The sequence below is a fragment of the Chiloscyllium punctatum genome, chromosome 42 (genome assembly GCF_047496795.1).
Source record: "Chiloscyllium punctatum isolate Juve2018m chromosome 42, sChiPun1.3, whole genome shotgun sequence".
NCBI lineage: Eukaryota > Metazoa > Chordata > Chondrichthyes > Orectolobiformes > Hemiscylliidae > Chiloscyllium > Chiloscyllium punctatum.
The window spans coordinates 65,436,816-65,460,594 of record NC_092780.1 but is presented as its reverse complement, the minus strand read 5'-3'; the positions used below and the strand labels follow the sequence as shown (position 1 = coordinate 65,460,594).

The 23,779-nt window shown below is 47.3% G+C and overlaps 1 protein-coding gene across 2 annotated transcripts in view; it reads right to left on the bottom strand.

Moving 5' to 3' along the window:
* The window catches only part of ace (angiotensin I converting enzyme (peptidyl-dipeptidase A) 1), a 175,688-nt gene that overhangs the window by 16,085 nt on the left and 135,824 nt on the right, over positions 1-23,779 (bottom strand). For both annotated transcript variants that reach the window (XM_072561039.1, XM_072561038.1), the window contains exons 16-21: positions 21,524-21,667; positions 20,285-20,476; positions 16,947-17,044; positions 15,297-15,466; positions 10,882-11,105; positions 3,560-3,704 (exon numbers count right to left, since the gene is read on the bottom strand). In XM_072561039.1, the coding sequence (XP_072417140.1) occupies positions 3,560-3,704; positions 10,882-11,105; positions 15,297-15,466; positions 16,947-17,044; positions 20,285-20,476; positions 21,524-21,667 (973 nt within the window). The remainder of the gene's footprint in view (positions 1-3,559; positions 3,705-10,881; positions 11,106-15,296; positions 15,467-16,946; positions 17,045-20,284; positions 20,477-21,523; positions 21,668-23,779) is intronic.

Sequence of the window (23,779 nt, the reverse complement as noted above, 5' to 3'; positions counted from 1 at the left end):
GTAGAGGCCATTTTCAGTCAATGATTCTTGTGATGTCAGCATCACTGAATAGACTAGCATCTATCTTCCACCTTTAGGTGTTCGAGTAAGTAGATCGAACATGTTGTTTGGAGAAAGTTGGACTGCAGATGCTGGAGTTCAGAGTCAAGAGTGTGGTGCTGGAAAAGCACAGCAGGTCAGGCAACATCCGAGGAGCAGGAGAGTCAACGTTTTGGGCATGGATGCCGCCTGACCTGCTGTGCTTTTCCAGCAACATACTCTCGACTCTGAATATGTTGTTAGGGTGGGAGCTGTAGGAATGTTACCCAGTGTCAGTGAGAGCCCAATGATATATTTCCAAGGCATGGTGCTGTGCCACTTGAAGGGGAATGGGGATAATAGCGGTCTCATGGTCCTGCATGGTATAGGTGAGAAGGCTGTTGAAAGGTCCTTCAAGAATTGCTTTCGGGTGGGGTGGGGGGTCTTTTATACACACTGCTGCCACTCCTCTGCAGGAAGACAAGGAGTGAATGTTTAAGGTGGTGGGGGGAGGTGGGGGAACTGACTGTCTGCGACGGTGACCAGGCAGCGTGATAAAACATCCCAGATTCTTTGGAGTGGTCTCAGAACTGGGTCTGGAGTGGGCTTTTTGTGATATGGTTTGTCCTGGGACTTTCTGGGCCAGTGAAGGGGTAAACTGCTCAAAGTCTTCTCTTGCTATGTCTACCATTGATATTTGTCTATCGACAAGTCAGAGGGGAATGGGTCTGGGTGGGTTACTCTTCAGAGGGTCAGTGTGGACTGGTTGGGCCGAAGGGCCTGTTTCCACACTGTAGGGAATCTAATCCAATCTAATCATAGGTGGTATAGGACTCAAGGGCCATGAGAGGGCAGCAGCACCAGTAGGAGGCAGCACTCTCCTGCCAGCACTGATAAATGGGTGCTGGGGTTGAACTTGGGAATGGGGGGAGGGGGAGGACCAGGAAATGGGGTGAGGTTGGGAACAGTGATGGGGATGGGTGTGTGCTCCTGACAGGTTAGGACAGCACTCAGCCCTGACACGGGCTGATCATGGCATTCTCAGGCTTGGATCTTGGGAGTCGAGAGCGTAGTGCTGGAAAAGCACAGCAGGTCAGGCAGCATCCCTGGATCCTCACTCTCCTTGCTGTGTGTAGGTATGGTCTCCTACATACTGCAGCTTGTGAATACTTTTACTGAATACCTCACAGAAGAAAGATCCCCCATAGCATCTGTCTTATCCTGAGGACATCTCAAAGCACTACCCAGTCAATGAGTGGCATTTGAAGAGTATTGCTGTTGTATTTGTGAGTAATTTGCTCAGGCCTTGGTAAACATTTCAACTCACAAAGTGCCACCCTCGAGTAAGCTTCACACAATGACACTGTTTCCCAGAGGAGATTCCACGGTTCCCTTGGCTGGAGAAGGTTGATTGTTGGATACTGCTTTTTTAAATTTACTCAGGGGTTAGAGGGCATCACTGACTGGGCCCATCTCTAATTGCCCAGAGGACATTTGAGAGTCAACCACATCGCTGTGGGTCTGGAGTCACATGTAGGCCAGACCAGGTAACGATGGCAGTTTCCTTCCCTAAAGGACATTAGTGAACCAGATGAGTTTTTCCCTGACAACCAAGCAACAGACTCCTGGTCATCATAGACTCTTAAATCCTCACTTTTATTGAATTCAGATTCTCCCACCTGTCGTGGTGGGATTGGAACCCAGGTTCCTCGGGACATTTGCTGGGTCTATGCACGAACATTCCAGCGATAATACCACTAGGCCATCACCCAGAGATAATGGTAATGAAAAATATACATGTTTGAAGTCTAATGAAAGTAACACATTGTGGGCTATCAGCCAGATAACCAGACTACCATTTGCCCTAAATGCTCCCTCTGCACCAGACGATCTATAACATTAATGGGTGGAAGATCAAACAGGCACATGTGCAGAAATGGAAAATTCCAGCCTTCCTGTTTAACGTTGCTGAGGGAATGTCATCTGTTTGAAAACTGAAACTTGATTTGTTACTAAACTTCAAAAGTAACATACTTGGTGCTGAACCTCTTATGCTGTGAACCTCAGCTGTACTGCCTAGTTGGAGAGGCATAGAAAGCATTTGTTTTGTAGATCCAGTTGCAATCATCATCAAGCCAGTAATAGGGTAAAACAGAGCTCAGAATGCAAAAGGATCCACAGCTACAAACACAGGCCAAAGAATCACAAATCAACAGAGAGAGAGACAGAGAGAGATGAGGATAGAGAGAGAGGGTCACAGATGCACACAAAGGGATGAGAGAAATCTGTAATACAGATGCAGAAAGAAAGGGAAGACATTATTAGAGATTGGGAGGGGAGAGAAGGAATGTCACCGTAAATTAAAATGATGAGTAAACGAAACAGCGAGAACGCAAGTCATGCAGAGGGTAAGAAAATACACACAGTGAGAAAGTGAAAATACCGACAGAGCAAGAGGAGGAAACAAAATGTAATGAGAAAACACTGCATATTCAGTGAAAGTGTTCAGAAATGGAACTAGGTGGCCGTTTAGAAAGGAATAATACACATTGTTACGGAGAGAAAATGAGGGAGGGCTCTAAGTGCTTTTCTTATTCAGAGAGACAGAGGGAATGCAATGGGCCAAATGGCATCTTCCAGTTCCGTAATCCCATGTTTCTGGATAGCTCATGGTGCCCTGGCCCAGGAGATTGTTCAGCGGTCCTGAGTACTGGGAGTTATGGAAGCCAGGGGCATGTATGGATCAATCCAGAGAGACGCTGAGCCTGCAGTGAGTTGTAGGGAGTCTGGCACTGTGTGTGCACCAGGAATCCTGAATAGAAGGTAGTGCTTCATGGGGGGGGGCGGGGGTAAGTGGAGATGTTCTCCATGGAGGACTGGAGGAGTCAGTGGAGGCCTGCAGGCCCAAGGGGAATCGGATAAAGGGAAACAGAATGTCTGGGATGGCCTGAAGAGACGATCTGGGGAAGGGAAAAGTGTAAACATATATTACATTGCATGAGAAGAGACTGCTGATTAGTTCTCAAGGAAACACTGGTTGGTGGAAACATTGCCATGGAGAATGTATAAGTGAGATGATCATCGACAGTTAACTACAAGCTGCATTTAAACTTAGACCAGGCTTGTTGACTCTGATTACTAAAGAGGTCTCCTACTCACAGACTCTGTCTCTTGCTTACAATCTCTCTCTCTGTCTTTCTCACATTTTCCTCTCTCTTTTATTCACAGTGAGTGTTTCACTGCTTCTCTCTCTCTCTCTTTCTCTCTCGCTCCTGCTGCTATCTCTCCCTCCTGTCTTAGTCACAATCCCTCTCTCTCTCTCTCCTCTGTTGTTTCTCCCTGGCTCTTTCACCCTTCCTGTTACTCTCAGTCTCTCTTTCTCCCTCCGTTATTCACAGTCTCTCTCTGTCTCACACTGTTACCCACAGTAGGAATATTTTTCTCTTTTCTTTTCTCTGAAGCTCTCCTTCCTCTAACACTTGATGTTCTTTGGCTCTCTCTCTCTGCTGTTATTTTACATGAAGTTATCCCTGTACTGTACCTGAGATTCCACCATTCCTGGTTGTAAACATCTTCTGGAATCCGCCCATCGAACACCTTCCATCGCCATTGGTCCATGAGGTAGCTAAATGGAAGGAAAGCGATCTTGTCCAAGGCGATGCTCATCAGGTAGTTAATGTCACTCTCTGGGGAAGAGAAATGGCTAGAAATTATATTTCACAATTTTTCTTGGTATTTCAAGAATTAATTATTTCTCCACAATAATTTAACTTCCTGACACAAAGTATGGTGTCAGTAGACCCCTGTCATCAAACTGAAGAGAGGAACTACACAATATAGTGCAAATTAGAAAGACATTTCACCCATCTTAGCTCATCCATCCACTTCCTTATCACAGTATCTATCTGTTTCTGGATTTTGTTTTTGCTTATATCACTACCTGCTGAGACAGCTCGCTGTATCTGCTGAAACAGCCCTCTGTATCTGCTGTGAGAATCCTCTGTATCTGCTGTAACAGCCCTCTGTATCTGTTGTGAGAATTCTCTGTATCTGTTGTAACAGCTCTCTGAATCTGCTGTGACAGCCCTCTGTATCTGCTGTGAGAACCCTCTGTATCCGCTGTGAGAACCCTCTGTATCTGCTGTGACAGCCCTCTGTATCTATTGTAACAGCTCTCTGTATCTGCTGTGACAGCTCTCTGTATCTGCTGTGACAGCTCTCTGTATCTGCTGTGACAGCCCTCTGTATCTGCTGTGACAGCCCTCTGTATCTGCTGTGAGAATCCTCTGTTTCTGCTGTAACAGATCTCTGTATCTGCTGTGACAGCCCTCTGTATCTGCTGTGACAGCTCTCTGTATCTGCTGTGACAGCTCTCTGTATCTGCTGTGAGAACCCACTGTATCTGCTGTGACAGCCCTCTGTATCTGCTGTGACAGCCCTCTGTTTCTGCTGTGACAGCCCTCTGTATCTGTTGTAACAGCTCTCTGTATCTGTTGTAACAGCTCTCTGTATCTGCTGTGACAGCTCTCTGTATCTGCTGTGAGAACCCACTGTATCTGCTGTGACAGCCCTCTGTATCTGCTGTGACAGCCCTCTGTTTCTGCTGTGACAGCCCTCTGTATCTGTTGTAACAGCTCTCTGTATCTGCTGTGACAGCCCTCTGTATCTGCTGTTACAGCCCTCTGTATCTGTTGTAACAGCTCTCTGTATCTGTTGTAACAGCCCTCTGTATCTGCTGTGACAGCCCTCTGTATTTGCTGTAACAGCCCTCTGTATCTGCTCTGAGAACCCTCTGTATCTGCTGTGAGAATCCTCTGTATCTGCTGTAACAGCCCTCTGTATCTGCTGTGAGAACACTCTGTATCTGCTGTAACTGCCCTCTGTATCTGCTGTGAGAACCCTCTGTTTCTGCTGTGACAGCCCTCTGTATCTGCTGTGTGCACTTTGCAATCGAACAGGTTGATAGCAACCCTCCATTTGTTTCACAATAGTTGAGAATAATCTCTATTTGTCCAGTTGTAAGAGGTTAAAATGAATTCTTCATATCCAACATCCAGTACTTTCTTATACCTGGAGTCAAAGCACCTCTCGACATCCTTCTGTCTTGGTTGAAAACACTGGTTTCTGAAACCTTCTTTCAAAACTCAGTCCCAATGATACCGACAGTAAGCCTCAGGGTTTATCTGTGAATCATCAAGAAATTTACCAAGCCTCCTCCAAACCCATGACCACCACCGTCTAGAAGGACAAGTACAGCAGAGACATGGGAACCCATGACCACCCCATGCAGGTTCCCCTCCGAGCCCCTCACCGTCCTGACTTGATAATATATCGTGGTTCCTGAAGTGTCACACCCTGTCCCCAACAAAACTGTGGGTGTAGCTGCACCAAATGGACTGCAGAGGTTCAAGAATATGGCTCATCATTATCTTCTCAAGGGGTAATTAGGGATGCCTGCCTTGAAGAAGATTTCCTCCTCTCTCTACAAGAATCTCAGTGAGTCCCTCTCCCACTGCAACTATGCTACTTTCTCCCCACCCCCACCCTCCTCGAGCTTATCTCTCCATGCTCCAGGCTCACTGCCTTTATTCCTGATGAAGGGTTTTTGCCTGAAACGTCGATTTCGAAGCTCCTTGGATGCTGCCTGAACTGCTGTGCTCTTCCAGCACCACTCATCCTGAATCTGGTTTCCAGGATCTGCAGTTATTGTTTTGACCCTGGGACAATAAATGCTGCCCCCCCAAGTGATGCTCACATTCCCTGAACGAATAAACAGAATGTACCTGTGCCCCACGCTGGAATGTCATGCCATCATTGGACTGAATCCTGCTGCAGAAAACTGGCCAATCTGCATGAATTATTCAATCAGCCTTCAAAGCAAATTGGACCCCGATCTGTTGGGCACTCTGCCCATTGTGCCCTTTATTTCAGCCTTGTTGCTTGAAGAGATATCCTGCTGCTATCTACCTTTCGATCAATTTCCCAACTTTCCACAGATTGTAACCAGAGTTGCCAGTAAATTCATGTCTGGCACATCAGCCTCGACGGGGAGCTGAGTAGGGAGCAAGTAGGGTGTTGCTGGTACCATGGTGTTGGAGCTGCACTGTTACAGTTACTATGGTGTTGGAGCTGCACTGTTACAGTTACCGTGGTGTTGGAGCTGCACTGTTACAGTTACTATGGTGTTGGAGCTGCACTGTTACAGTTACTATGGTGTTGGAGCTGCATTGTTACAGTTACTATGGTGTTGGAGTTGCACTGTTACAGTTACTATGGTGTTGGAGCTGCACTGTTACAGTTACTATGGTGTTGGAGTTGCACTGTTACAGTTACTATGGTGTTGGAGCTGCACTGTTACAGTTACTATGGTGTTGGAGTTGCACTGTTACAGTTACTATGGTGTTGGAGCTGCATTGTTACAGTTACTATGGTGTAGGTGTTGCACTGTTGCAGGTACGATGGTGTTGGAGCTGCACTGTTACAGTTACTATGGTGTTGGAGCTGCATTGTTACAGTTACTATGGTGTAGGTGTTGCACTGTTGCAGGTACGATGGTGTTGGAGCTGCACTGTTACAGTTACTATGGTGTTGGAGCTGCATTGTTACAGTTACTATGGTGTTGGAGCTGCATTTGTTACAGTTACTATGGTGTTGGAGCTGCATTGTTACAGTTACTATGGTGTTGGAGTTGCACTGTTACAGTTACTATGGTGTTGGAGCTGCATTGTTACAGTTACTATGGTGTAGGTGTTGCACTGTTGCAGGTACGATGGTGTTGGAGCTGCACTGTTACAGTTACTATGGTGTTGGAGCACCACTGTTACAGTTAATATGGTGTTAGAGTTGCACTGTTGCAGTTAATATGGTGTTGGTGTTGCACTGTTACAGTTACTATGATGTTGGAGTTGCACTGTTGCAGTTAATATGGTGTTGGTGTCGCACTGTTACAGTTACTATGATGTTGGAGTTGCACTGTTGCAGTTAATATGGTGTTGGTGTCGCACTGTTACAGTTACTATGATGTTGGAGTTGCACTGTTGCAGTTAATATGGTGTTGGAGCTGCACTGTTGCAGTTAATATGGTGTTGGTGTTGCACTGATGCAGTTAATATGGTGTTGGAGTTGCACTGTTGCAGTTAATATGGTGTTGGTGTTGCACTGTTACAGTTACTATGGTGTTGGAGTTGCACTGTTGCAGTTACTATGGTGTTGGAGTTGCACTGTTACAGTTACTATGGTGTTGGAGCTGCACTGTTACAGTTACTATGGTGTTGGACCTGCACTGTTACAGTTATTATGGTGTTGGAGTTGCACTGTTGCAGTTAATATGGTGTTGGAGTTGCACTGTTACAGTAACTATGGTGTTGGAGCTGCACTGTTACAGTTACTATGGTGTTGGAGCTGCACTATTGTAGGTACAATGGTGTTGGAGCTGCACTGTTATAGTTACTATGGTGTTGAAGTTACACTGTTACAGTTACTATGGTGTTGGAGCTGCACAGTTGCAGTTACTATGGTGTTGGAGTTGCACTGATGCAGTTACTATGGTGTTGGAGTTGCACTGTTGCAGTTAATATGGTGTTGGAGCTGCACTGTTGCAGTTACTATGGTGTTGGAGTTGCACTGTTGCAGTTACTATGGTGTTGGGGTTGCACTGTTACAGTTACTATGGTGTTGGAGCTGCACTGTTGCAGTTACTATGGTGTTGGAGTTGCACAGTTGCAGTTACTATGGTGTTGGAATTGCACAGTTGCAGTTACTATGGTGTTGGAGCTACACTGATGCAGTTACTATGGTGTTGGAGTTGCACAGTTGCAGTTACTATGGTGTTGGAATTGCACAGTTGCAGTTACTATGGTGTTGGAGCTGCACTATTACAGTTACTTTGGTGTTGGACCTGCATTGTTGCAGTTACTATGGTGTTGGAGCTGCACTGTTACAGCTACTATGGTGTTGGTGTTGCACTGTTGCAGTTACTATGGTGTTGGAGCTGCACTGTTGCAGTTTCTATGGTGTTGGAGTTGCACAGTTGCAGTTACTATGGTGTTGGAGCTGCACTGATGCAGTTACTATGGTGTTGGAGTTGCACTGTTGCAGTTACTATGGTGTTGGTGCTGCACTGTTGCAGTTACTATGGTGTTGGAGCTGCACTGTTACAGTTACTATGGTGTTGGAGTTGCACAGTTGCAGCTACTATGGTGTTGGAGTTGCACTGTTGCAGGTACGATGGTGTTGGAGCCACACTGTTACAGTTACTATGGTGTTGGAGCTGCACTGTTACAGTTACTATGGTGTTGGAGCTGCACTGTTGCAGTAACTATGGTGTTGGAGCTGAACTGTTGCAGTTACTATGGTGTCGGAGTTCCACAGTTTAAGTTACTATGGTGTTCGAGTTGCACAGTTGCAGTTACTATGGTGTTGGAGCTGCACTGTTGCAGTTACTATGGTGTTGGAGCTGCACTGTTGCAGGTACTATGGTGCTGGAGTTGCACAGTTACAGTTACTATGGTGTTGGACCTGCACTGTTACAGTTACTATGGTGTTGGAGTTGCACTGATGCAGTTACTATGGTGTTGAAGTTGCACTGTTGCAGTAACTATGGTGTTGGAGTTGCACTGTTGCAATTACTATGGTGTTCGAGCTGCACTGTTGCAGTTGGTATGGTGTTGGAGTTGCACTGTTGCAGGTACATTGGTGTTGGTGCTGCAATGTTGCAGGTACTGCAAAACTGCAAAACTGGTGGAACTGCAAAAGTTCCAAGGGGAGATCCCCCTCTCGGCCCACACACTCGGGTTGTATTGGTTCCATTTGAGAAGGTTCCGGTGATTAATTGGAGGTTTCAAAGACATCAAACAGTGAAACAATATTTTGACGGAGGGAAACCAGAGGCTGCTTTGGGAATCTCAGACTAAAGGAGTCAAATTATTCCAAGGGAAACTGGGGTTCCTCTCTCCTGGAAAAAGGTCCTTCAAGTTTAATTTATCTTCTGCAAACAGCAGTTGATGCTCAGTCATTTGTTAATTTCAGGCTCAGGATTGATAGGTTTCTATCAGTGAGAAGATAATCAGAGTTAGCAGAAACTGACAAAATTATTCAGATCAGCCAAGAACTCATTGATTGGTGGAACAGGGTCAAGGGGCTAAATGACCTCTTGCTGGTCTCACCTTGCTGTGTTTAATGAAGCAAGCATCTCTCTGTTCTCTTGAGGTGCAACCGGAGTACCGCACCCTCATCACGCCCACCCCCTCAGTACCTCACTCTCAGTACCTACCCCTCAGTACCTCCCTCTCAGTACCTCCACTCATTACCTACCCCTCAATACCTACCCCTCAGTATCTCCCTCTCAGTACTTACCCCTCAGTATCTCCCTCTCAGTATCTCCCCCTCAGTATCTCCCTCTCAGTACCTCCCTCTCAGTACCTCCCTCTCAGTACATCCCTCTCAGTACCTACCCCTCAGTATCTCCCCCTAAGTACCTCCCCCTCAGTACCTCCCCCTCACTACCTACCCCTCAGTACCTACACCTCAGTACCTCCCTCTTAGTACCTACCCCTCAGTATCACCCTCTCAGTACCTCCCTCTCAGTACCTACCCCTCAGTACCTCCCCCTCAGTACCTCCTTCTCAGTACTTACCCCTCAGTACCTACCCCTCAGTACCTACCCCTCTGTACCTACACCACAGTACCTCCTTCGCAGTACTTACCCCTCAGTACCTACCCCTCTGTACCTCCCTCTCAGTACGTCCCTCTCAATACCTACACCCCAGTACCTCCCTCTCAGTACCTTTCTCTTAGCCAGAAGGCCTGAGTTCAAGTTCCATTTGCTCTTGAGCTGTGCATTAATATCTCTGAACAGGCTGAGTGAGGTGATCTCAGTTAGAGAGAAAGTTACTGCAGATGCTGGACTTCAAGGTAGACAAGCTGGAGGCTGGGGGAATACAGCAAGCCAGGCGGCATCAGGAGGTGAAGAAGTCAACGTTTCAGGAATAATCCTTCTTCAGGATTCCTGTCCCCTTCAGTCCTGAAGGAGGGTTACACCTAAAACATTGAATTCTCCATCTCCTGATGCTGCCTGCCTTGCTGTGTTTCTCCCAGCCTCCTGCCTGTCCCTCCTGATGCTGCCTGCCTTGCTGTGTTCCCCCAGCCTCCTGCCTGTCCCTCCTGATGCTGCCTGCCTTGCTGTGTTCCCCCAGCCTCCTGCCTGTCCCTCCTGATGCTGCCTGCCTTGCTGTGTTCCCCCAGCCTCCTGCCTGTCCCTCCTGATGCTGCCTGCCTTGCTGTGTTCCCCCAGCCTACTGCCTGTCCCTCCTGATGCTGCCTGCCTTGCTGTGTTCCCCCAGCCTCCTGCCTGTCCCTCCTGATGCTGCCTGCCTTACTGTGTTCCCCCAGCCTCCTGCCTGTTTACCTTGAAATGATTTTTGCCAAACCTGCCGTCACACTGTCCAATGGAGCCCCCCCTTAATGGCCTTGTGAGTGCCTCAGCCCACTCCTGCCGATACTGAACATGCAGCGTGTACCAAGTGGGCAGCCTGGCAGCTGTCACTGGGTATCACTGAGGTGTTCTCCATGCCCAATGGAGGCAGCCACTTGGGGGCTGGCCTTTCTGACACAGCTCCTTCCTGCCCCTGCCTCCTACCCCTGTCATTAGGATCTGCTGATACGTTGGGCTTACCGTCGGCTTACCATTTCCCGAGAGTCTGCTCGGAACCCTTACCCTCGGCTCCCTGAGACTACCCTTCCGATGCCACATAGGAAGGGACATCTCATCGTTAGTCAATGCTAAATGGCTGCATGCAGTTCTTATAGCTGACCACCAGTGGCCTAGAGCTCAGTGACACACCAAAGGAAAGAGATTGCTGTTACCTTTGTTGTTTTCCACCTTGTCAAGGAGCCCGATGCTGTGGAGATGTTTGGGAGTGGACACCGACAGAGCCATCACATCACCAATGGCCTCATGAAACCCAGGGTTTGCCCCATCCCGGAATGAGATGTGCTGGTCTTTGTACTGAAGGAAGTATTGAACGTGACCCATTTCATGATGCACTGTGATCAGGTCTTCCATGTTCACCACTGTGCACTGTTTAATCCTGTCAGAACAACAAACAAACAACCTGAGAGAATCTTCCTATCACTCGACAAAGGAAACAGCTCTCTTAGTAAACCACTGTTTAGGGGAATTGGGGAGAGGGCAGCACGGTGGCTCAGTGGCTAACACTGCTGCCCCACAGCACCAGGGACCCAGGTTCAAACCCACCCTTGGGCAAATGTGTGGAGTTTGCACATTCTCCCTGTGTCTGTGTGGGCTTCCTCCCACCACTGGAAGATGTGCAGATTAGATGGGTTGACCAAGGGAACTGTAAAACCTGTGCCCACACCTCCTCCCTCACCTCTATCCAAGGCCCTAAAGGAGCCTTCCACATCCATCAAAGTTTTACCTGCACATCCACTAATATCATTTATTGTATCCGTTGCTCCCGATGTGGTCTCCTCTACATTGGGGAGACTGGACGCCTCCTAGCAGAGCGCTTTAGGGAACATCTCTGGGACACCCGCACCAATCAACCACACCGCCCCGTGGCCCAACATTTCAACTCCCCCTCCCACTCTGCCGAGGACATGGAGGTCCTGGGCCTCCTTCACCGCCGCTCCCTCACCACCAGATGCCTGGAGGAAGAACGCCTCATCTTCCGCCTCAGAACACTTCAACCCCAGGGCATCAATGTCGACTTGAACAGTTTCCTCATTTCCCCTTCCCCCACCTCACCCTAGTTCCAAACTTCCAGCTCAGTTACTGTCCCCATGACTTGTCTGGACTTGTCCTACCTGCCTATCTCCTTTTCCACCTATCCACTCCACCCTCTCCTCCTTGACCTATCACCATCATCCCCTCCCCCACTCACCCATTGTACTCTATGCTACTTTCTCCCCCACCCCCACCCTCCTCTAGCTTATCTCTCCATGCTTCAGGCTCACTGCCTTTATTCCTGATGAAGGGCTTTTGCCCGAGACGTTGATTTCGCTGCTCGTTGGATGCTGCCTGAACTGCTGTGCTCTTCCAGCACCACTAATCCAGTAGTGGACATTGAAGGGCCTGCTCCCACACTGCAGGGATTCTATTCAACAACCTTCACCAATTTGGGATTATTGGCTGATTGTGTGAGAAGTTGCTGACGGTGGTGTTTGAACTGTCAGGTGAACAGGAGACGGTGCAGTAACCTGACCTTGCAAGGGGTGGGGGAGAGGAAGGGTCAGGAATTCTGGAGTAAGGCAGTGGCAGAGAGCTGTCAGAAAAAAAAGGAGCAGAGTTTCTTCTTAAAATAAGATATGCAGCAGCTGGTGGCTAGAAACCATACAGCGATCAAATGCTCTGCACCAACACAGCTTCATGAGAGAGAAACATACTAACACTCGGAGAAAGGGGCTAGACTGGCCAGTTTCGTGATAGCCCATCACCCTGGGCCAGTTCTATACTGAGCGAAAGCTGCACATTCGGAGGTGATACTGAGGGAGTACTGCACTGACGGAGGTATTACTGAGGGAGTGCTGCACAGTGGGAGGTGATACTGAGGGAGTGCTACACTGTCGGAGGTGATACTTAGGGAGTGCTGCACTGTCGGAGGTGATACTTAGGGAGTGCTGCACTGTCGGAGGTGATACTGAGGGAGTGCTGCACTGTCGGAGGTGATACTGAGGGAGTGCTGCACTGTCAGAGGTGATACTGAGGGAGTGCTGCACAGTGGGAGGTGATACTGAGGGAGTGCTGCACAGTGGGAGGTGATACTGAGGGAGTGCTGCACAGTGGGAGGTGATACTGAGGGAGTGCTGCACAGTGGGAGGTGATACTGAGGGAGTGCTGCACAGTGGGAGGTGATACTGAGGGAGTGCTACACTGTCGGAGGTGATACTTAGGGAGTGCTGCACTGTCGGAGGTGATACTTAGGGAGTGCTGCACTGTCGGAGGTGATACTGAGGGAGTGCTGCACTGTTGGAGGTGATACTGAGGGAGTACTGCACTGTCGGAGGTGATACTGAGGGAGTGCTGCACTGTCGGAGGTGATACTGAGGGAGTGCTGCACTGTCAGAGGTGATACTGAGGGAGTGCTGCACTGTCGGAGGTGATACTGAGGGAGTGCTGCACTGTCAGAGGTGATACTGAGGGAGTGCTGCACTGTCAGAGGTGATACTGAGGGAGTGCTGCACTGTCGGAGGTGATATTGAGGGAGTGCTGCACTGTTGGACGTGATACTGAGGGAGTGCTGCACTGTCGGAGGTGATACTGAGGGAGTGATGCACTGTTGGAGGTGATACTGAGGGAGTACTGCACTGATGGAGGTGTTACTGAGGGAGTGCTGCACTGTCAGAGGTGATACTGAGGGAGTGCTGCACTGTCGGAGGTGATACTGAGGGAGTACTGCACTGTTGGAGGTGATACTGAGGAAGTACTGCACTGTCGGAGGTTATACTGAGGGAGTGCTCCACTGACTGAGGTGATAATGAGGGAGTGCTGCACTGTTGGAGGTGATACTGAGGAAGTACTGCACTGTCGGAGGTTATACTGAGGGAGTGCTGCACTGTCAGAGGTGATACTGAGGGAGTGCTCCACTGTCGGAGGTGATATTGAGGGAGTGCTGCACTGTTGGAGGTGATACTGAGGAAGTACTGCACTGTCGGAGGTGATACTGAGGGAGTGATGCACTGTCGGAGGTGATACTGAGGGAATGCTGCACTGTTGGAGGTGATACTGAGGGAGTGATGCACTGTCGAAGGTGATACTGAGGGAGTGATGCACTGTCGGAGGTGGTATTGAGGGAGTGCTGCACTGTTGGAGGTGATACTGCGGGAGTGATGCACTGTTGGAGGTTATACTGAGGGAGTGATGCACTGTTGGAGGTGATACTGAGGGAGTGATGCACTGTCGGAGGTGGTATTGAGGGAGTGCTGCACTGTCGGAGGTGATACTGCGGGAGTGATGCACTGTTGGAGGTGATACTGAGGGAGTGATGCACTGTTGGAGGTGGTATTGAGGGAGTGCTGCACTGTCGGAGGTGATACTGCGGGAGTGATTCACTGTTGGAGGTGATACTGAGGGAGTGATGCACTGTCGGAGGTGGTATTGAGGGAGTGCTGCACTGTTGGAGGTGATTCTGTGGGAGTGCTGCACTGTCGGAGGTGATACTGCGGGAGTGATGCACTGTTGGAGGTGATACTGAGGGAATGCTGCACTGTCGGAGGTGATACTGCGGGAGTGATGCGCTGTCGGAGGTGATATTGAGGGAGTGATGCACTGTCGGAGGTGATTCTGTGGGAGTGATGCACTGTCGGAGGTGATTCTGCGGGAGTGATGCGCTGTTGGAGGTGTTATTGAGGGAGTGCTGCACTGTCGGAGGTGATACTGAGGGAGTGATGCACTGTCGGATGTGATTCTGCGGGAGTGATGCGCTGTTGGAGGTGTTATTGAGGGAGTGCTGCACTGTCGGAGGTGATTCTGCGGGAGTGATGCGCTGTTGGAGGTGATATTGAGGGAGTGCTGCACTGTCGGAGGTGATTCTGCGGGAGTGATGCGCTGTCGGAGGTGATATTGAGGGTGTGATGCACTGTCGGAGGTGTTATTGAGGGAGTGCTGCACTGTCGGAGGTGATACTGAGGGAGTGCTGCACTGTCGGAGGTGATACTGAGGGAGTGCTGCACTGTCGGAGGTGATATTGAGGGAGTGATGCACTGTCGGAGGTGATTCTGCGGGAGTGATGCGCTGTTGGAGGTGATATTGAGGGAGTGCTGCACTGTCGGAGGTGATTCTGCGGGAGTGATGCACTGTCGGAGGTGTTATTGAGGGAGTGCTGCACTGTCGGAGGTGTTATTGAGGGAGTGCTGCACTGTCGGAGGTGATACTGAGGGAGTGCTGCACTGTCGGAGGTGATACTGAGGGAGTGCTGCACTGTCGGAGGTGATATTGAGGGAGTGATGCACTGTCGGAGGTGATACTGCGGGACTGCTGCACTGTCGGAGGGCCGTCTTCCGTTAAGCCGTGAGATCTGTTTGTGAGCATGGCGTAAATGATTCCACAGCATTTTGTGATGGAGAGCACTTGGGATCCTTAATACCCAATAGTTATCCAATGTCATTAGAACCGAGGGCCTGGTTGTCTCCAAATTACTGCCTGTGAGACCCAACCATGTGTTAACTACACACTGGAATTTTACTATGTTAGTGACATTATTCTGAACGTATGTCATTAGCTGTGACTGGAAATCGCCTCTCAGCAGTACCCTGACACTAACCTGAAATCTTTCTTGTTGAAGAAGTCCCAGGCTGATGCATGGCAAACAACTTCCCTGTCAGCTGGTTTCACGAGCATCGACTTGTCCCAGAATTCCTTTGGCATCGGAATGAGGCCAAGCGATGTGAAGAATTGGTCTGATTCGTGAAACATTTTAATAGGTGTCCAACCCTGTTGACAACAGAAGGTTATATTAAATGGATCAGGATCGACTGAAGCAAACACGAGCATTGTGGGTGGCATGGTGGCTCAGTGGTGCCTCACAGCACCAGGGACCCAGGTTCGATTTTAGCTTTGGGCAGCTGTCTGTGTGGAGTCTGCACATTCTCCCCGTGTCTGTGTCAGTTTCCTCCGGGTGCTCCAGTTTCCTCCCACAGTCCAAAGATGTGTGGGTTAGGGTGGATTGGCCATGGGAAATGTGGGGCTGTGGGGTTCGGATCTGGCTCAGTCTGGGTGGGATACTCTTCAGAGGTCAGTGCACACTCAATGGCCTCTTTCTGCACTGTGGGGATTTTGTAATTCTAGGAGTAGTGTCACCTCCATCTCCCACCGCCCACCTCCTTGTCTGCTGTCCCTCTGTCCTCAGCCTTGTAACACACAAAACATGGAGTTCAGAAAGATGGTTTATTTGGAGGCGCTTAGTAAATGACACTAACTTCACAGTACACAGGCATATAACTTTAACATTAGAATATTATTCTGAGAGTTAGATTACAGTTCGACTGGCATAGATTTGGAGCTCACTGTGTGCACTCAGATTGGAATCTCACCCTGCATGTTTTATGGGGTCAGACCGTGCAGGAACTGACTGGGACTCCATTGCGTGGTTGGGATTGCACTGTGCAGGTCTAGATTTCTATCACACTCTGCCTTTATATTTGGGATCCTACTCTGTGATGGATTGGGATCTCACAACAGGTTGGGATCTTACTGTGCAGAGCCAGGTGGATAACTTTCTTTTCATCTTGAGGTCACGCTGTAAGGACTTGGAATGGGATTCTGCTGTGTGGGGTTTAGATTTTGCCCTTATGAGGTGAGATTTACATTGGGATCTCACTGTGAATTTGTGATTTGGATGATACTGTGCTTTTACATTGGGATCTATCTGCTCATTTTAAAACAGTCAATTGGGATGTGACTGTGACAGAATTGACTGGGATCTCACTGAAAGGAATTCAATTGGAATTTCACTATGACTAATTCTACTGGGATTTCACTGTCCGCAATTCAATTGGGATTTCTCAGGGACAAATTAAATTTGGATCACAAAGTCTGGGATTCGATTGGGATCACACAGTCTGAGTATTGGATTTGGGATCACACAGTCTGGGAATTGGATTGGGATAACACAGTCTGGGAATTAGACTGGGATAACACAGTCTTAGTATTGGATTGTGATCACACAATCTGGGAATTATATCGGGATAACACAGTCTGGGAATTATATTGGGATCACACAGTCCAGGATTCAATTGTGACTGTCTAACTGCTGGTTACATTCCAACCTCAATGTTTACATTTTTCGTTCTTATCTCTTAGTGAAATATGATGCCATGTGCTTGAGCCAGATTCACCACCTCCAGCCAAAACAAAGAAGCTGGTGATGGGGGAGAGGGTGCCGGAGGAGACAAGTGCCAAGGAAGAGACTAACCTGGGCAATCATTTGAGGTGTTGCATCAACGTGGCTGGCACTGGGGTAAGGGATCAGCAGTTTGAAGACATTGTTCCATGATTGGGCCCACATATTCCCTAACACAGCAGAATAGTAATGTTAGCCAGATGCAGAAGACAGAAATACTCTCACACTGAGCATTGATTAGACAACTGTTCATACTTATGTGTATAACGATATCAACTCAGAGCATCTACGGCTACAGCTGTTAACCTGACCTTCCCTCGTATATGGCTCACTTGAGACCAGTCAATCTGCTGTGTCAGTTTTGGGTTCATATCCACTCCAGATACATGAGTACAAACTGTCGGCTGACACTCCAGTCTAATCTGAGCATTGGAGGGAATGCTGCACTGTTGTAGACACTGTGCTCTATGAAACCCTGTCTGACCTCCCTTGTAAAAATCTCATGACAGTGTTTAAAAAAGAGTAGGGAAGATGTCACCAAAGCTCTGGCTAATATTTCTTCATTAATCGACTTAACCAAAGCAGCCTATCTGCTCAATATCACATCACTATGTCTGGGAGTTTGATGCATGTAACTTGACAATGTACATGTTCGGGAAATGTTTCACTGGTGCACAACGACTTTCGGATATCCACATGTTCTGAAAGGTGCTACGTAAGTGCAACTTTTCACGCTATCTCTCGTGCTATATTACTCAAGTCGAATTTTCACAGAACCATTTTTACGGCTTCCACAACTGTGCATAACACTGATGTATAAATTCAAGATGGAGCACATGAAAACCTAGAAACCCATTGCATAGTTTCAATCACTGTCAACTTTGAAAACCCAAAATTTCCTCAAACCTGCCCATTTTTCTCTGTCTCTCGCTCAACTTTCAAAACCAATCCCAGTTGGCATATAAATATTTTCTTGAAAATGCAGAAGACCATTTAGCCCATGGCAAGTACCAGAAACCAGCATTTAAATAGGGCCACTTCCTCCACATTCCTCACTGTCCTACAACAGTGTAACTTTACTCCACATTCAGTTCCCTTTTAGAGTCGCTGTTGAATCTGCACCCATTGCCTTGTAGGTCGTGGATTCCACGCCTTTCACCACAGATTCCCATCTTCCCATCTCTGGTCTATTTGTGAGTCACATTATGTCTGGAAATAATTTCTCCCTGATTGTCTTTTTTTTAATATCCAGAAGTGCTCTTATGCATAATTGAATGATTTTTCTTGCAGTGCCAAATCACCCATGGTATTTTCTTTTCCATCTATTAACCACTCTCAGTAAATCACCCATATTTCCAATTGAAAAATGTACATGTAAAGCCCATCAACGTTAATGCAGATCATTAAAGGTGAGGGTGGGGTAAGGATCTGTCTGTCTACTTTGTCTGTATTTTCTAATAAGCCTGTTCAGAGATGTTATTATACACCTGTGGAGTAAGTGGGATTTGAACCCAGGGCCCTTAGTCCAGAGGTAGGGACACTACTATTGCATCATATGAAGGCTTCCCTGATTACTTTCTCAATCCTTTATCATTATATTGAGCACCTGTATCCTTCTCACAGCCCCCTCTTAGGTCACTCTGTGTAATGGAAGGTTCTTATCCTTGATACCTTTATGGTAAATCTTTGCATTATGTCTGAGACATCAACATCCTTTCTAACATGTGGCACCCGGATCTGAATACAGAACCATAGCTGAGGCCTTTGTCTTTCTAATGCTGTCCCCTATTTCTCAGATAACTAACTTTCCTGAAGCCCGTAACCCCTCAGATACTGACTTCTTTCTTTTTAATGCCACTGTCATCAACTCTCTTGCAATTTAAAAAAAAACAATTGTAATCTTTGTTCTCGCCAATGATTTCTGACTTCACCGTCTGTTCCAAAGTCCTTGAACGTGTTGTTCCAAGCCTGCATTCATCATTACTGTAACCTCCTGTTTGAATTCCTCTAACCCACCATTTTCTTGTTCGGTCATGGGACGTGCCTGTCACTAGCTGGCCCAGCATTGGTTGCCCTTTCCCCAGCTTCACTGGAGATGGCGCTGATGAGCTGCTTGTCGACCCACTGCAGTCTATTTGGTGTACGGACTACCACAGAGTTGTTGGGGAAGGAGTTCCAAGATTAATGGTGAAGGAACAGCAATCTATTTCCAAGACAAGGTGGTGTATGACCTGGAGGAGTTTTCCCGTGTATATGCTGCCCTTATCCTTCTAGATGTTTCATGGTTGTGGGTTTGGAGGGGGCTGATGAAGGTGGATCCATAAGTTCCATAGATGGTAAACACTGCTGCTGGTGGACATGGGTGTTAAAGGAATGGATGTTTGTGAATTCACTGCCACTTAAGTAGACTGCTTTATCCTGGATGATGTCAGGATTCTTGAGTGTTATTGGAGCTGCCCTCATCCAGGTAAGTGGGGAATGTTCCATCACATTCCTGACTTGTGCTTCATAGATGGCAGCAGGGATTGGGGAATCAGGAGGTGAGTTACTCACTGCAGCATTCCTAGTTTCTGACTTGCTCCTGTAGCTACTGTATTTATATGGTGAGTCCAGTTCAGTTCTCATTAATGGTAACTTGCAGACAATTGATAGTGATGGAATTTTAGGATGGAATTCAGTAAATGGTAATACCATGAAGTGTCTAGGGATAGTGAGGTGATGTATATGTACCTGTATAGACACACTTATTAAATTCATGTTTACAGAATGGCCTTTTATTCCCTGGAGTATCGGAGTCTGAGGGGGTGACCTTACAGACGTTTATAGAATAATGGGGGGCATAGGTAGACAAGCTATTTTCTCCAGGGAAGGGGAGTCCAAAATTAGAGAGCATAGATTTAAGATGAGAGGGGAAAGATTTAGAAGTGACCTGAGGGGCAACTTTTTCACATCGAGGGTGGTGTGTATATGGAATGGGCTGCCAGGTAAGGTGGTAGAGGTGGGTACAATTAAAACATTAAAAATACAGTGGAAAGGTTTAGAGGGATATGGATCAAACGCAGGCAAATGGGACTCATTCAGTTTCGGAGACCTGGTCAGCATGGATAAGCTGGACTGAAGGGTCTGTTTCTGTGCTGCATAACTCAATGACTCTGTGAAAGGTTCATCTACGATAAAGAGAAGGATCCAGTGTCATCCACAGTGCTGACTAAAGGTCAGGTTTGACTGACCTTTCCTGATTAGGGCGTGTGCATTTGCTCACTGGTTGGAAACAGGACTTTGGAGGGTGGATTCTTGCTTCTTATTAAATACGCCCAGGGGCAGCTGTGGAATTAAAAAAAGGAGGTACCTGGCAGCTATGTCCAACAGTGGAACCCTGAATAAGTTGACATTTTAAATATCTACATTACCCAAGAGGTGGGCTGGGATTGGACCCTTGAGGTTGACATATTTGTCTCCATATTTGTTGTGTAATGCTCTCCTGACGTATGCGTGCAGGTTCAGGTATAAGGGCTTCAACTCATTGTAAATATTCTCTAAATCTGCTTCGAAAGTTTTGGAATCATAAAGGGATCTCCAGAAAGCTCCTGTATCAGCGTGACCTAGAAACAGAGGGAGAAACAAAATAGAGATGACGTCATTCCAAAGTAGAGCACATACTAACTCAATGTTCTTTAATTCCCCACACACTGGGAGAGAGACACATGAGCACATTGAAATCATTGTGACTGGGTGATGCAATAAAACCCTCATATTCTTGACAATCCTAATAACCTGTTGCAAGAGTTAACTCCATGGAGTTTTTCTTGTTACACCCCTGTGGTCACATGGTGCTGGTTCAGGAGGGAGGAAAGTTCATTGTATAACCTGAGCTGTACATGTTCTGCGAGTGTTTGATAGGGACACTGTAGAAAGAATTCAGAAGGATTTTTCGGAAATTTCTGATTTTGTTACAGAATAGAGGGAGTTTTACTAACCCCGTGCTGTCCCTGTCCTGGGAGTGTTTGATAGGGAAGAGTGCAGAGGGAGCTTTACTCTGTATCTAATCCTGTGCTGTCCCTGTCCTGGGAGTGTTTAATGGGGGAGAGTGCAGAGGGAGCTTTACTCTGTATCTAACCCCATGCTGTCCCTGTCCTGGGAGTGTTTGATGGGAGACAGTGTTGAAGGAGCTTTACTCTGTATCTAACCCCGTGCTGTCCTTGTCCTGGAGTATTTGATGCGAGATAGTGCAGAGGGAGCTTAACTTTGTATCTGACCCCGTGCTGTCCCTGTCCTGGGAGTGTTTAATGGGGATGGTGTAGAGAGAGCTTTACTCTGTATCCAACCTGTCCTGGGAGTGTTTGATGGGGGACAGTGTAGAGGAAGCTTGACTCTGTGCCTCGGGAGTTTTGATTCTCACATTGAAAACAGAGTACTCAGATGACCAACTTTGAAGTTACATTTCTTTTAGATAAACAATTAATGGTCTAATCCAGGGTGTATGAAAGCTGGATGATTGACAGCAGTGGGTGGCGGTGGGCGGGGGCGGGGGGGGGGGGCTAGTGAGGGGAGGGGATGATGCAGTGTCATAGTGTCATAACAGTCAGTCAAGTATTCAGCAAATGAAAGTTTGGTACGTCCTGTTCCCTCGTACCCCGGAATAGCCTCACCATTCAGTCTTGCTGCTTTATTGCTCAATGCCACATATCTCTCGAAGTTGGTCCTCATTTTCTTTCCCGAGGCATCTCTCCAGCCTTTCCAAGCAAACAGCAGCTCGTTGTAGTCGTTTGAAGTTGCCATGATCTCGGTTAGATCTGTGGGTAATTGACAGGTCAGACAGTGTGGTACTGAAGGCAATGGAGCTCTGGGTCTTGGTAATTAGTGGCAAACTGCAGAGCTTCAGCACCCAGTCACGCTAGGCATCAGAGGGAACATCAGCTCGATGCCTTCTCCTTCATTAAACCCTTACAAACAAATCACTTTTATTCTATTGATTCTGTCTAATCCTGAAAAATGAGTTTGTGTGTAATGCATTATGTGGTTATGGTGAGAGGGACATGTGTCTGCCCCTATTTAACCAGTTGTGTAGAAATTAAGTGTGAGGTGTGTGTTGCACATAATTATACAAAAGATATTTGGAAGATTCATAGCATTCCATCTGTAAGAATGAACTGGTATAGTTCTAAGAAACATTTCAAATTGAAGCCATGATATGACAGCTGGTTAAAGTAAAGTGATGCCAATAGGAAGAGTACAGGAAAGTTTTCCAAATTGATGAATTGTGAGGTTTATCAGTCAGCAGGTGGAGGAAATGCTTTTTGAGCAGATCTCAGACAGGACTATTGATTAGATTAGATTAGATTACTTACAGAGTGGAAACAGGCCCTTCGGCCCAACAAGTCCACACCGACCCGCCGAAGCGCAACCCACCCATTCCCCTACATTTACCATTTTACCTAACACTACGGGCAATTTAGCATGGCCAATTTACCTAACCTGCACGTCTTTGGACTGTGGGAGGAAACCGGAGCACCCGGAGGAAACCCACGCAGACACGGGGAGAATGTGCAAACTCCACACAGTCAGTCGCCTGAGTCGGGAATTGAACCCAGGTCTCTGGCTAACCACTGTGCCACCGTGCCGCCCTTAAGGAGAGGTTAACCTGACGGGTAAGTGGGAACAGGAACTGAAGTAGATGCACTGATGTTTTTGAGGAGAAAGTGAGGACTGCAGACGCTGGAGATCAGAGCTGAAAATGTGTTGCTGGAAAAGCACAGCAGGTCAGGCAGCATCCAAGGAGCAGGAGAATCGACGTTTCGGGCATGAGCCCGAAGAAGGAAAGCTTTTTATTCCTGATGAAGGGCTTTTGCCCGAAAGGTCGATTTCGAAGCTACTTGGATGCTGTCTGAACTGCTGTGCTCTTCCAGCACCACTAATCCAGAATACTGTCAATTCAGTTCAGTTCTTGAGGCTACTCTCCACGTCGGTATTGTTAGCCGGTTTTGATGATGGCCGAGAGGCCACAGTTGTTTGTGATACCAGAGAGTGGCTTGTCCCAGGGAATCAGTATCCAGAGCAGGAACAAGCTAAGATTTGTGTGCCACAGGGATCAGTACCAAGGCCTCAACTATTTCCAATCTATATCAATGACTTGGATAACAGGACCAGATGCATTGAAGCCGAATTTGCAAGATAGGTTGGAAATTAGGTTGTGAAGAGGAGACAAGAAAACTTGAAAGGGATATAGACAGGTTGGGTGAGTGCACAAAAATATTGGTAGGTGGAGTTTTAAGTGGGAAAATGTGAACTTCTCCACTTTGGTGGGAAGAAATAAAACAGCAGCGTATTATTTCAATGGAGAGGGATTAGTGAAACTTCGCCATCCAAGAGGAGCCGTGTGTCTGGGTAAACATTAGCATTCAGGAAGTGATTAGGAGATGCACAGCATTGTCATTTACTGCAAGGGGAATGGAATATCAAAATTGTAACGTTCTGCTACGGTCATGTGGGGTCATGCGTTGGTGAGACCACATTTAGAATACAGTGTACGGTTCTGGTCTCATTATACCAGTTTCGAGAAGGTGAACCTGATTAATTCCTGGGATGAAGAGGTTCTTTTGTGAAGAAAGATTGGACAGATTGGGCCCACTTCCCTTAGATTTTAGAATAGATGGGTGATCTTACTGAAAAAGAGGGGAATTTGAGAGGGTAGAAGCTGAGAGGATGTTTCCCTTGTGGGAGAAACAAAATCTAAGGGACAAAGTTTAAAATCCAAGGGTCTCCCGTTTAACATTAAGATAAGAACTTTTTCCTTCCAGAGGAGTGAGAGTCTGCGCCATGTCTTTCCCAGAAAACAATGGAGGAAGGGTCAATGAATATTCTTAATACTGAGTTAGGTAGATTCTTGATTGACAAGACATTCAAAG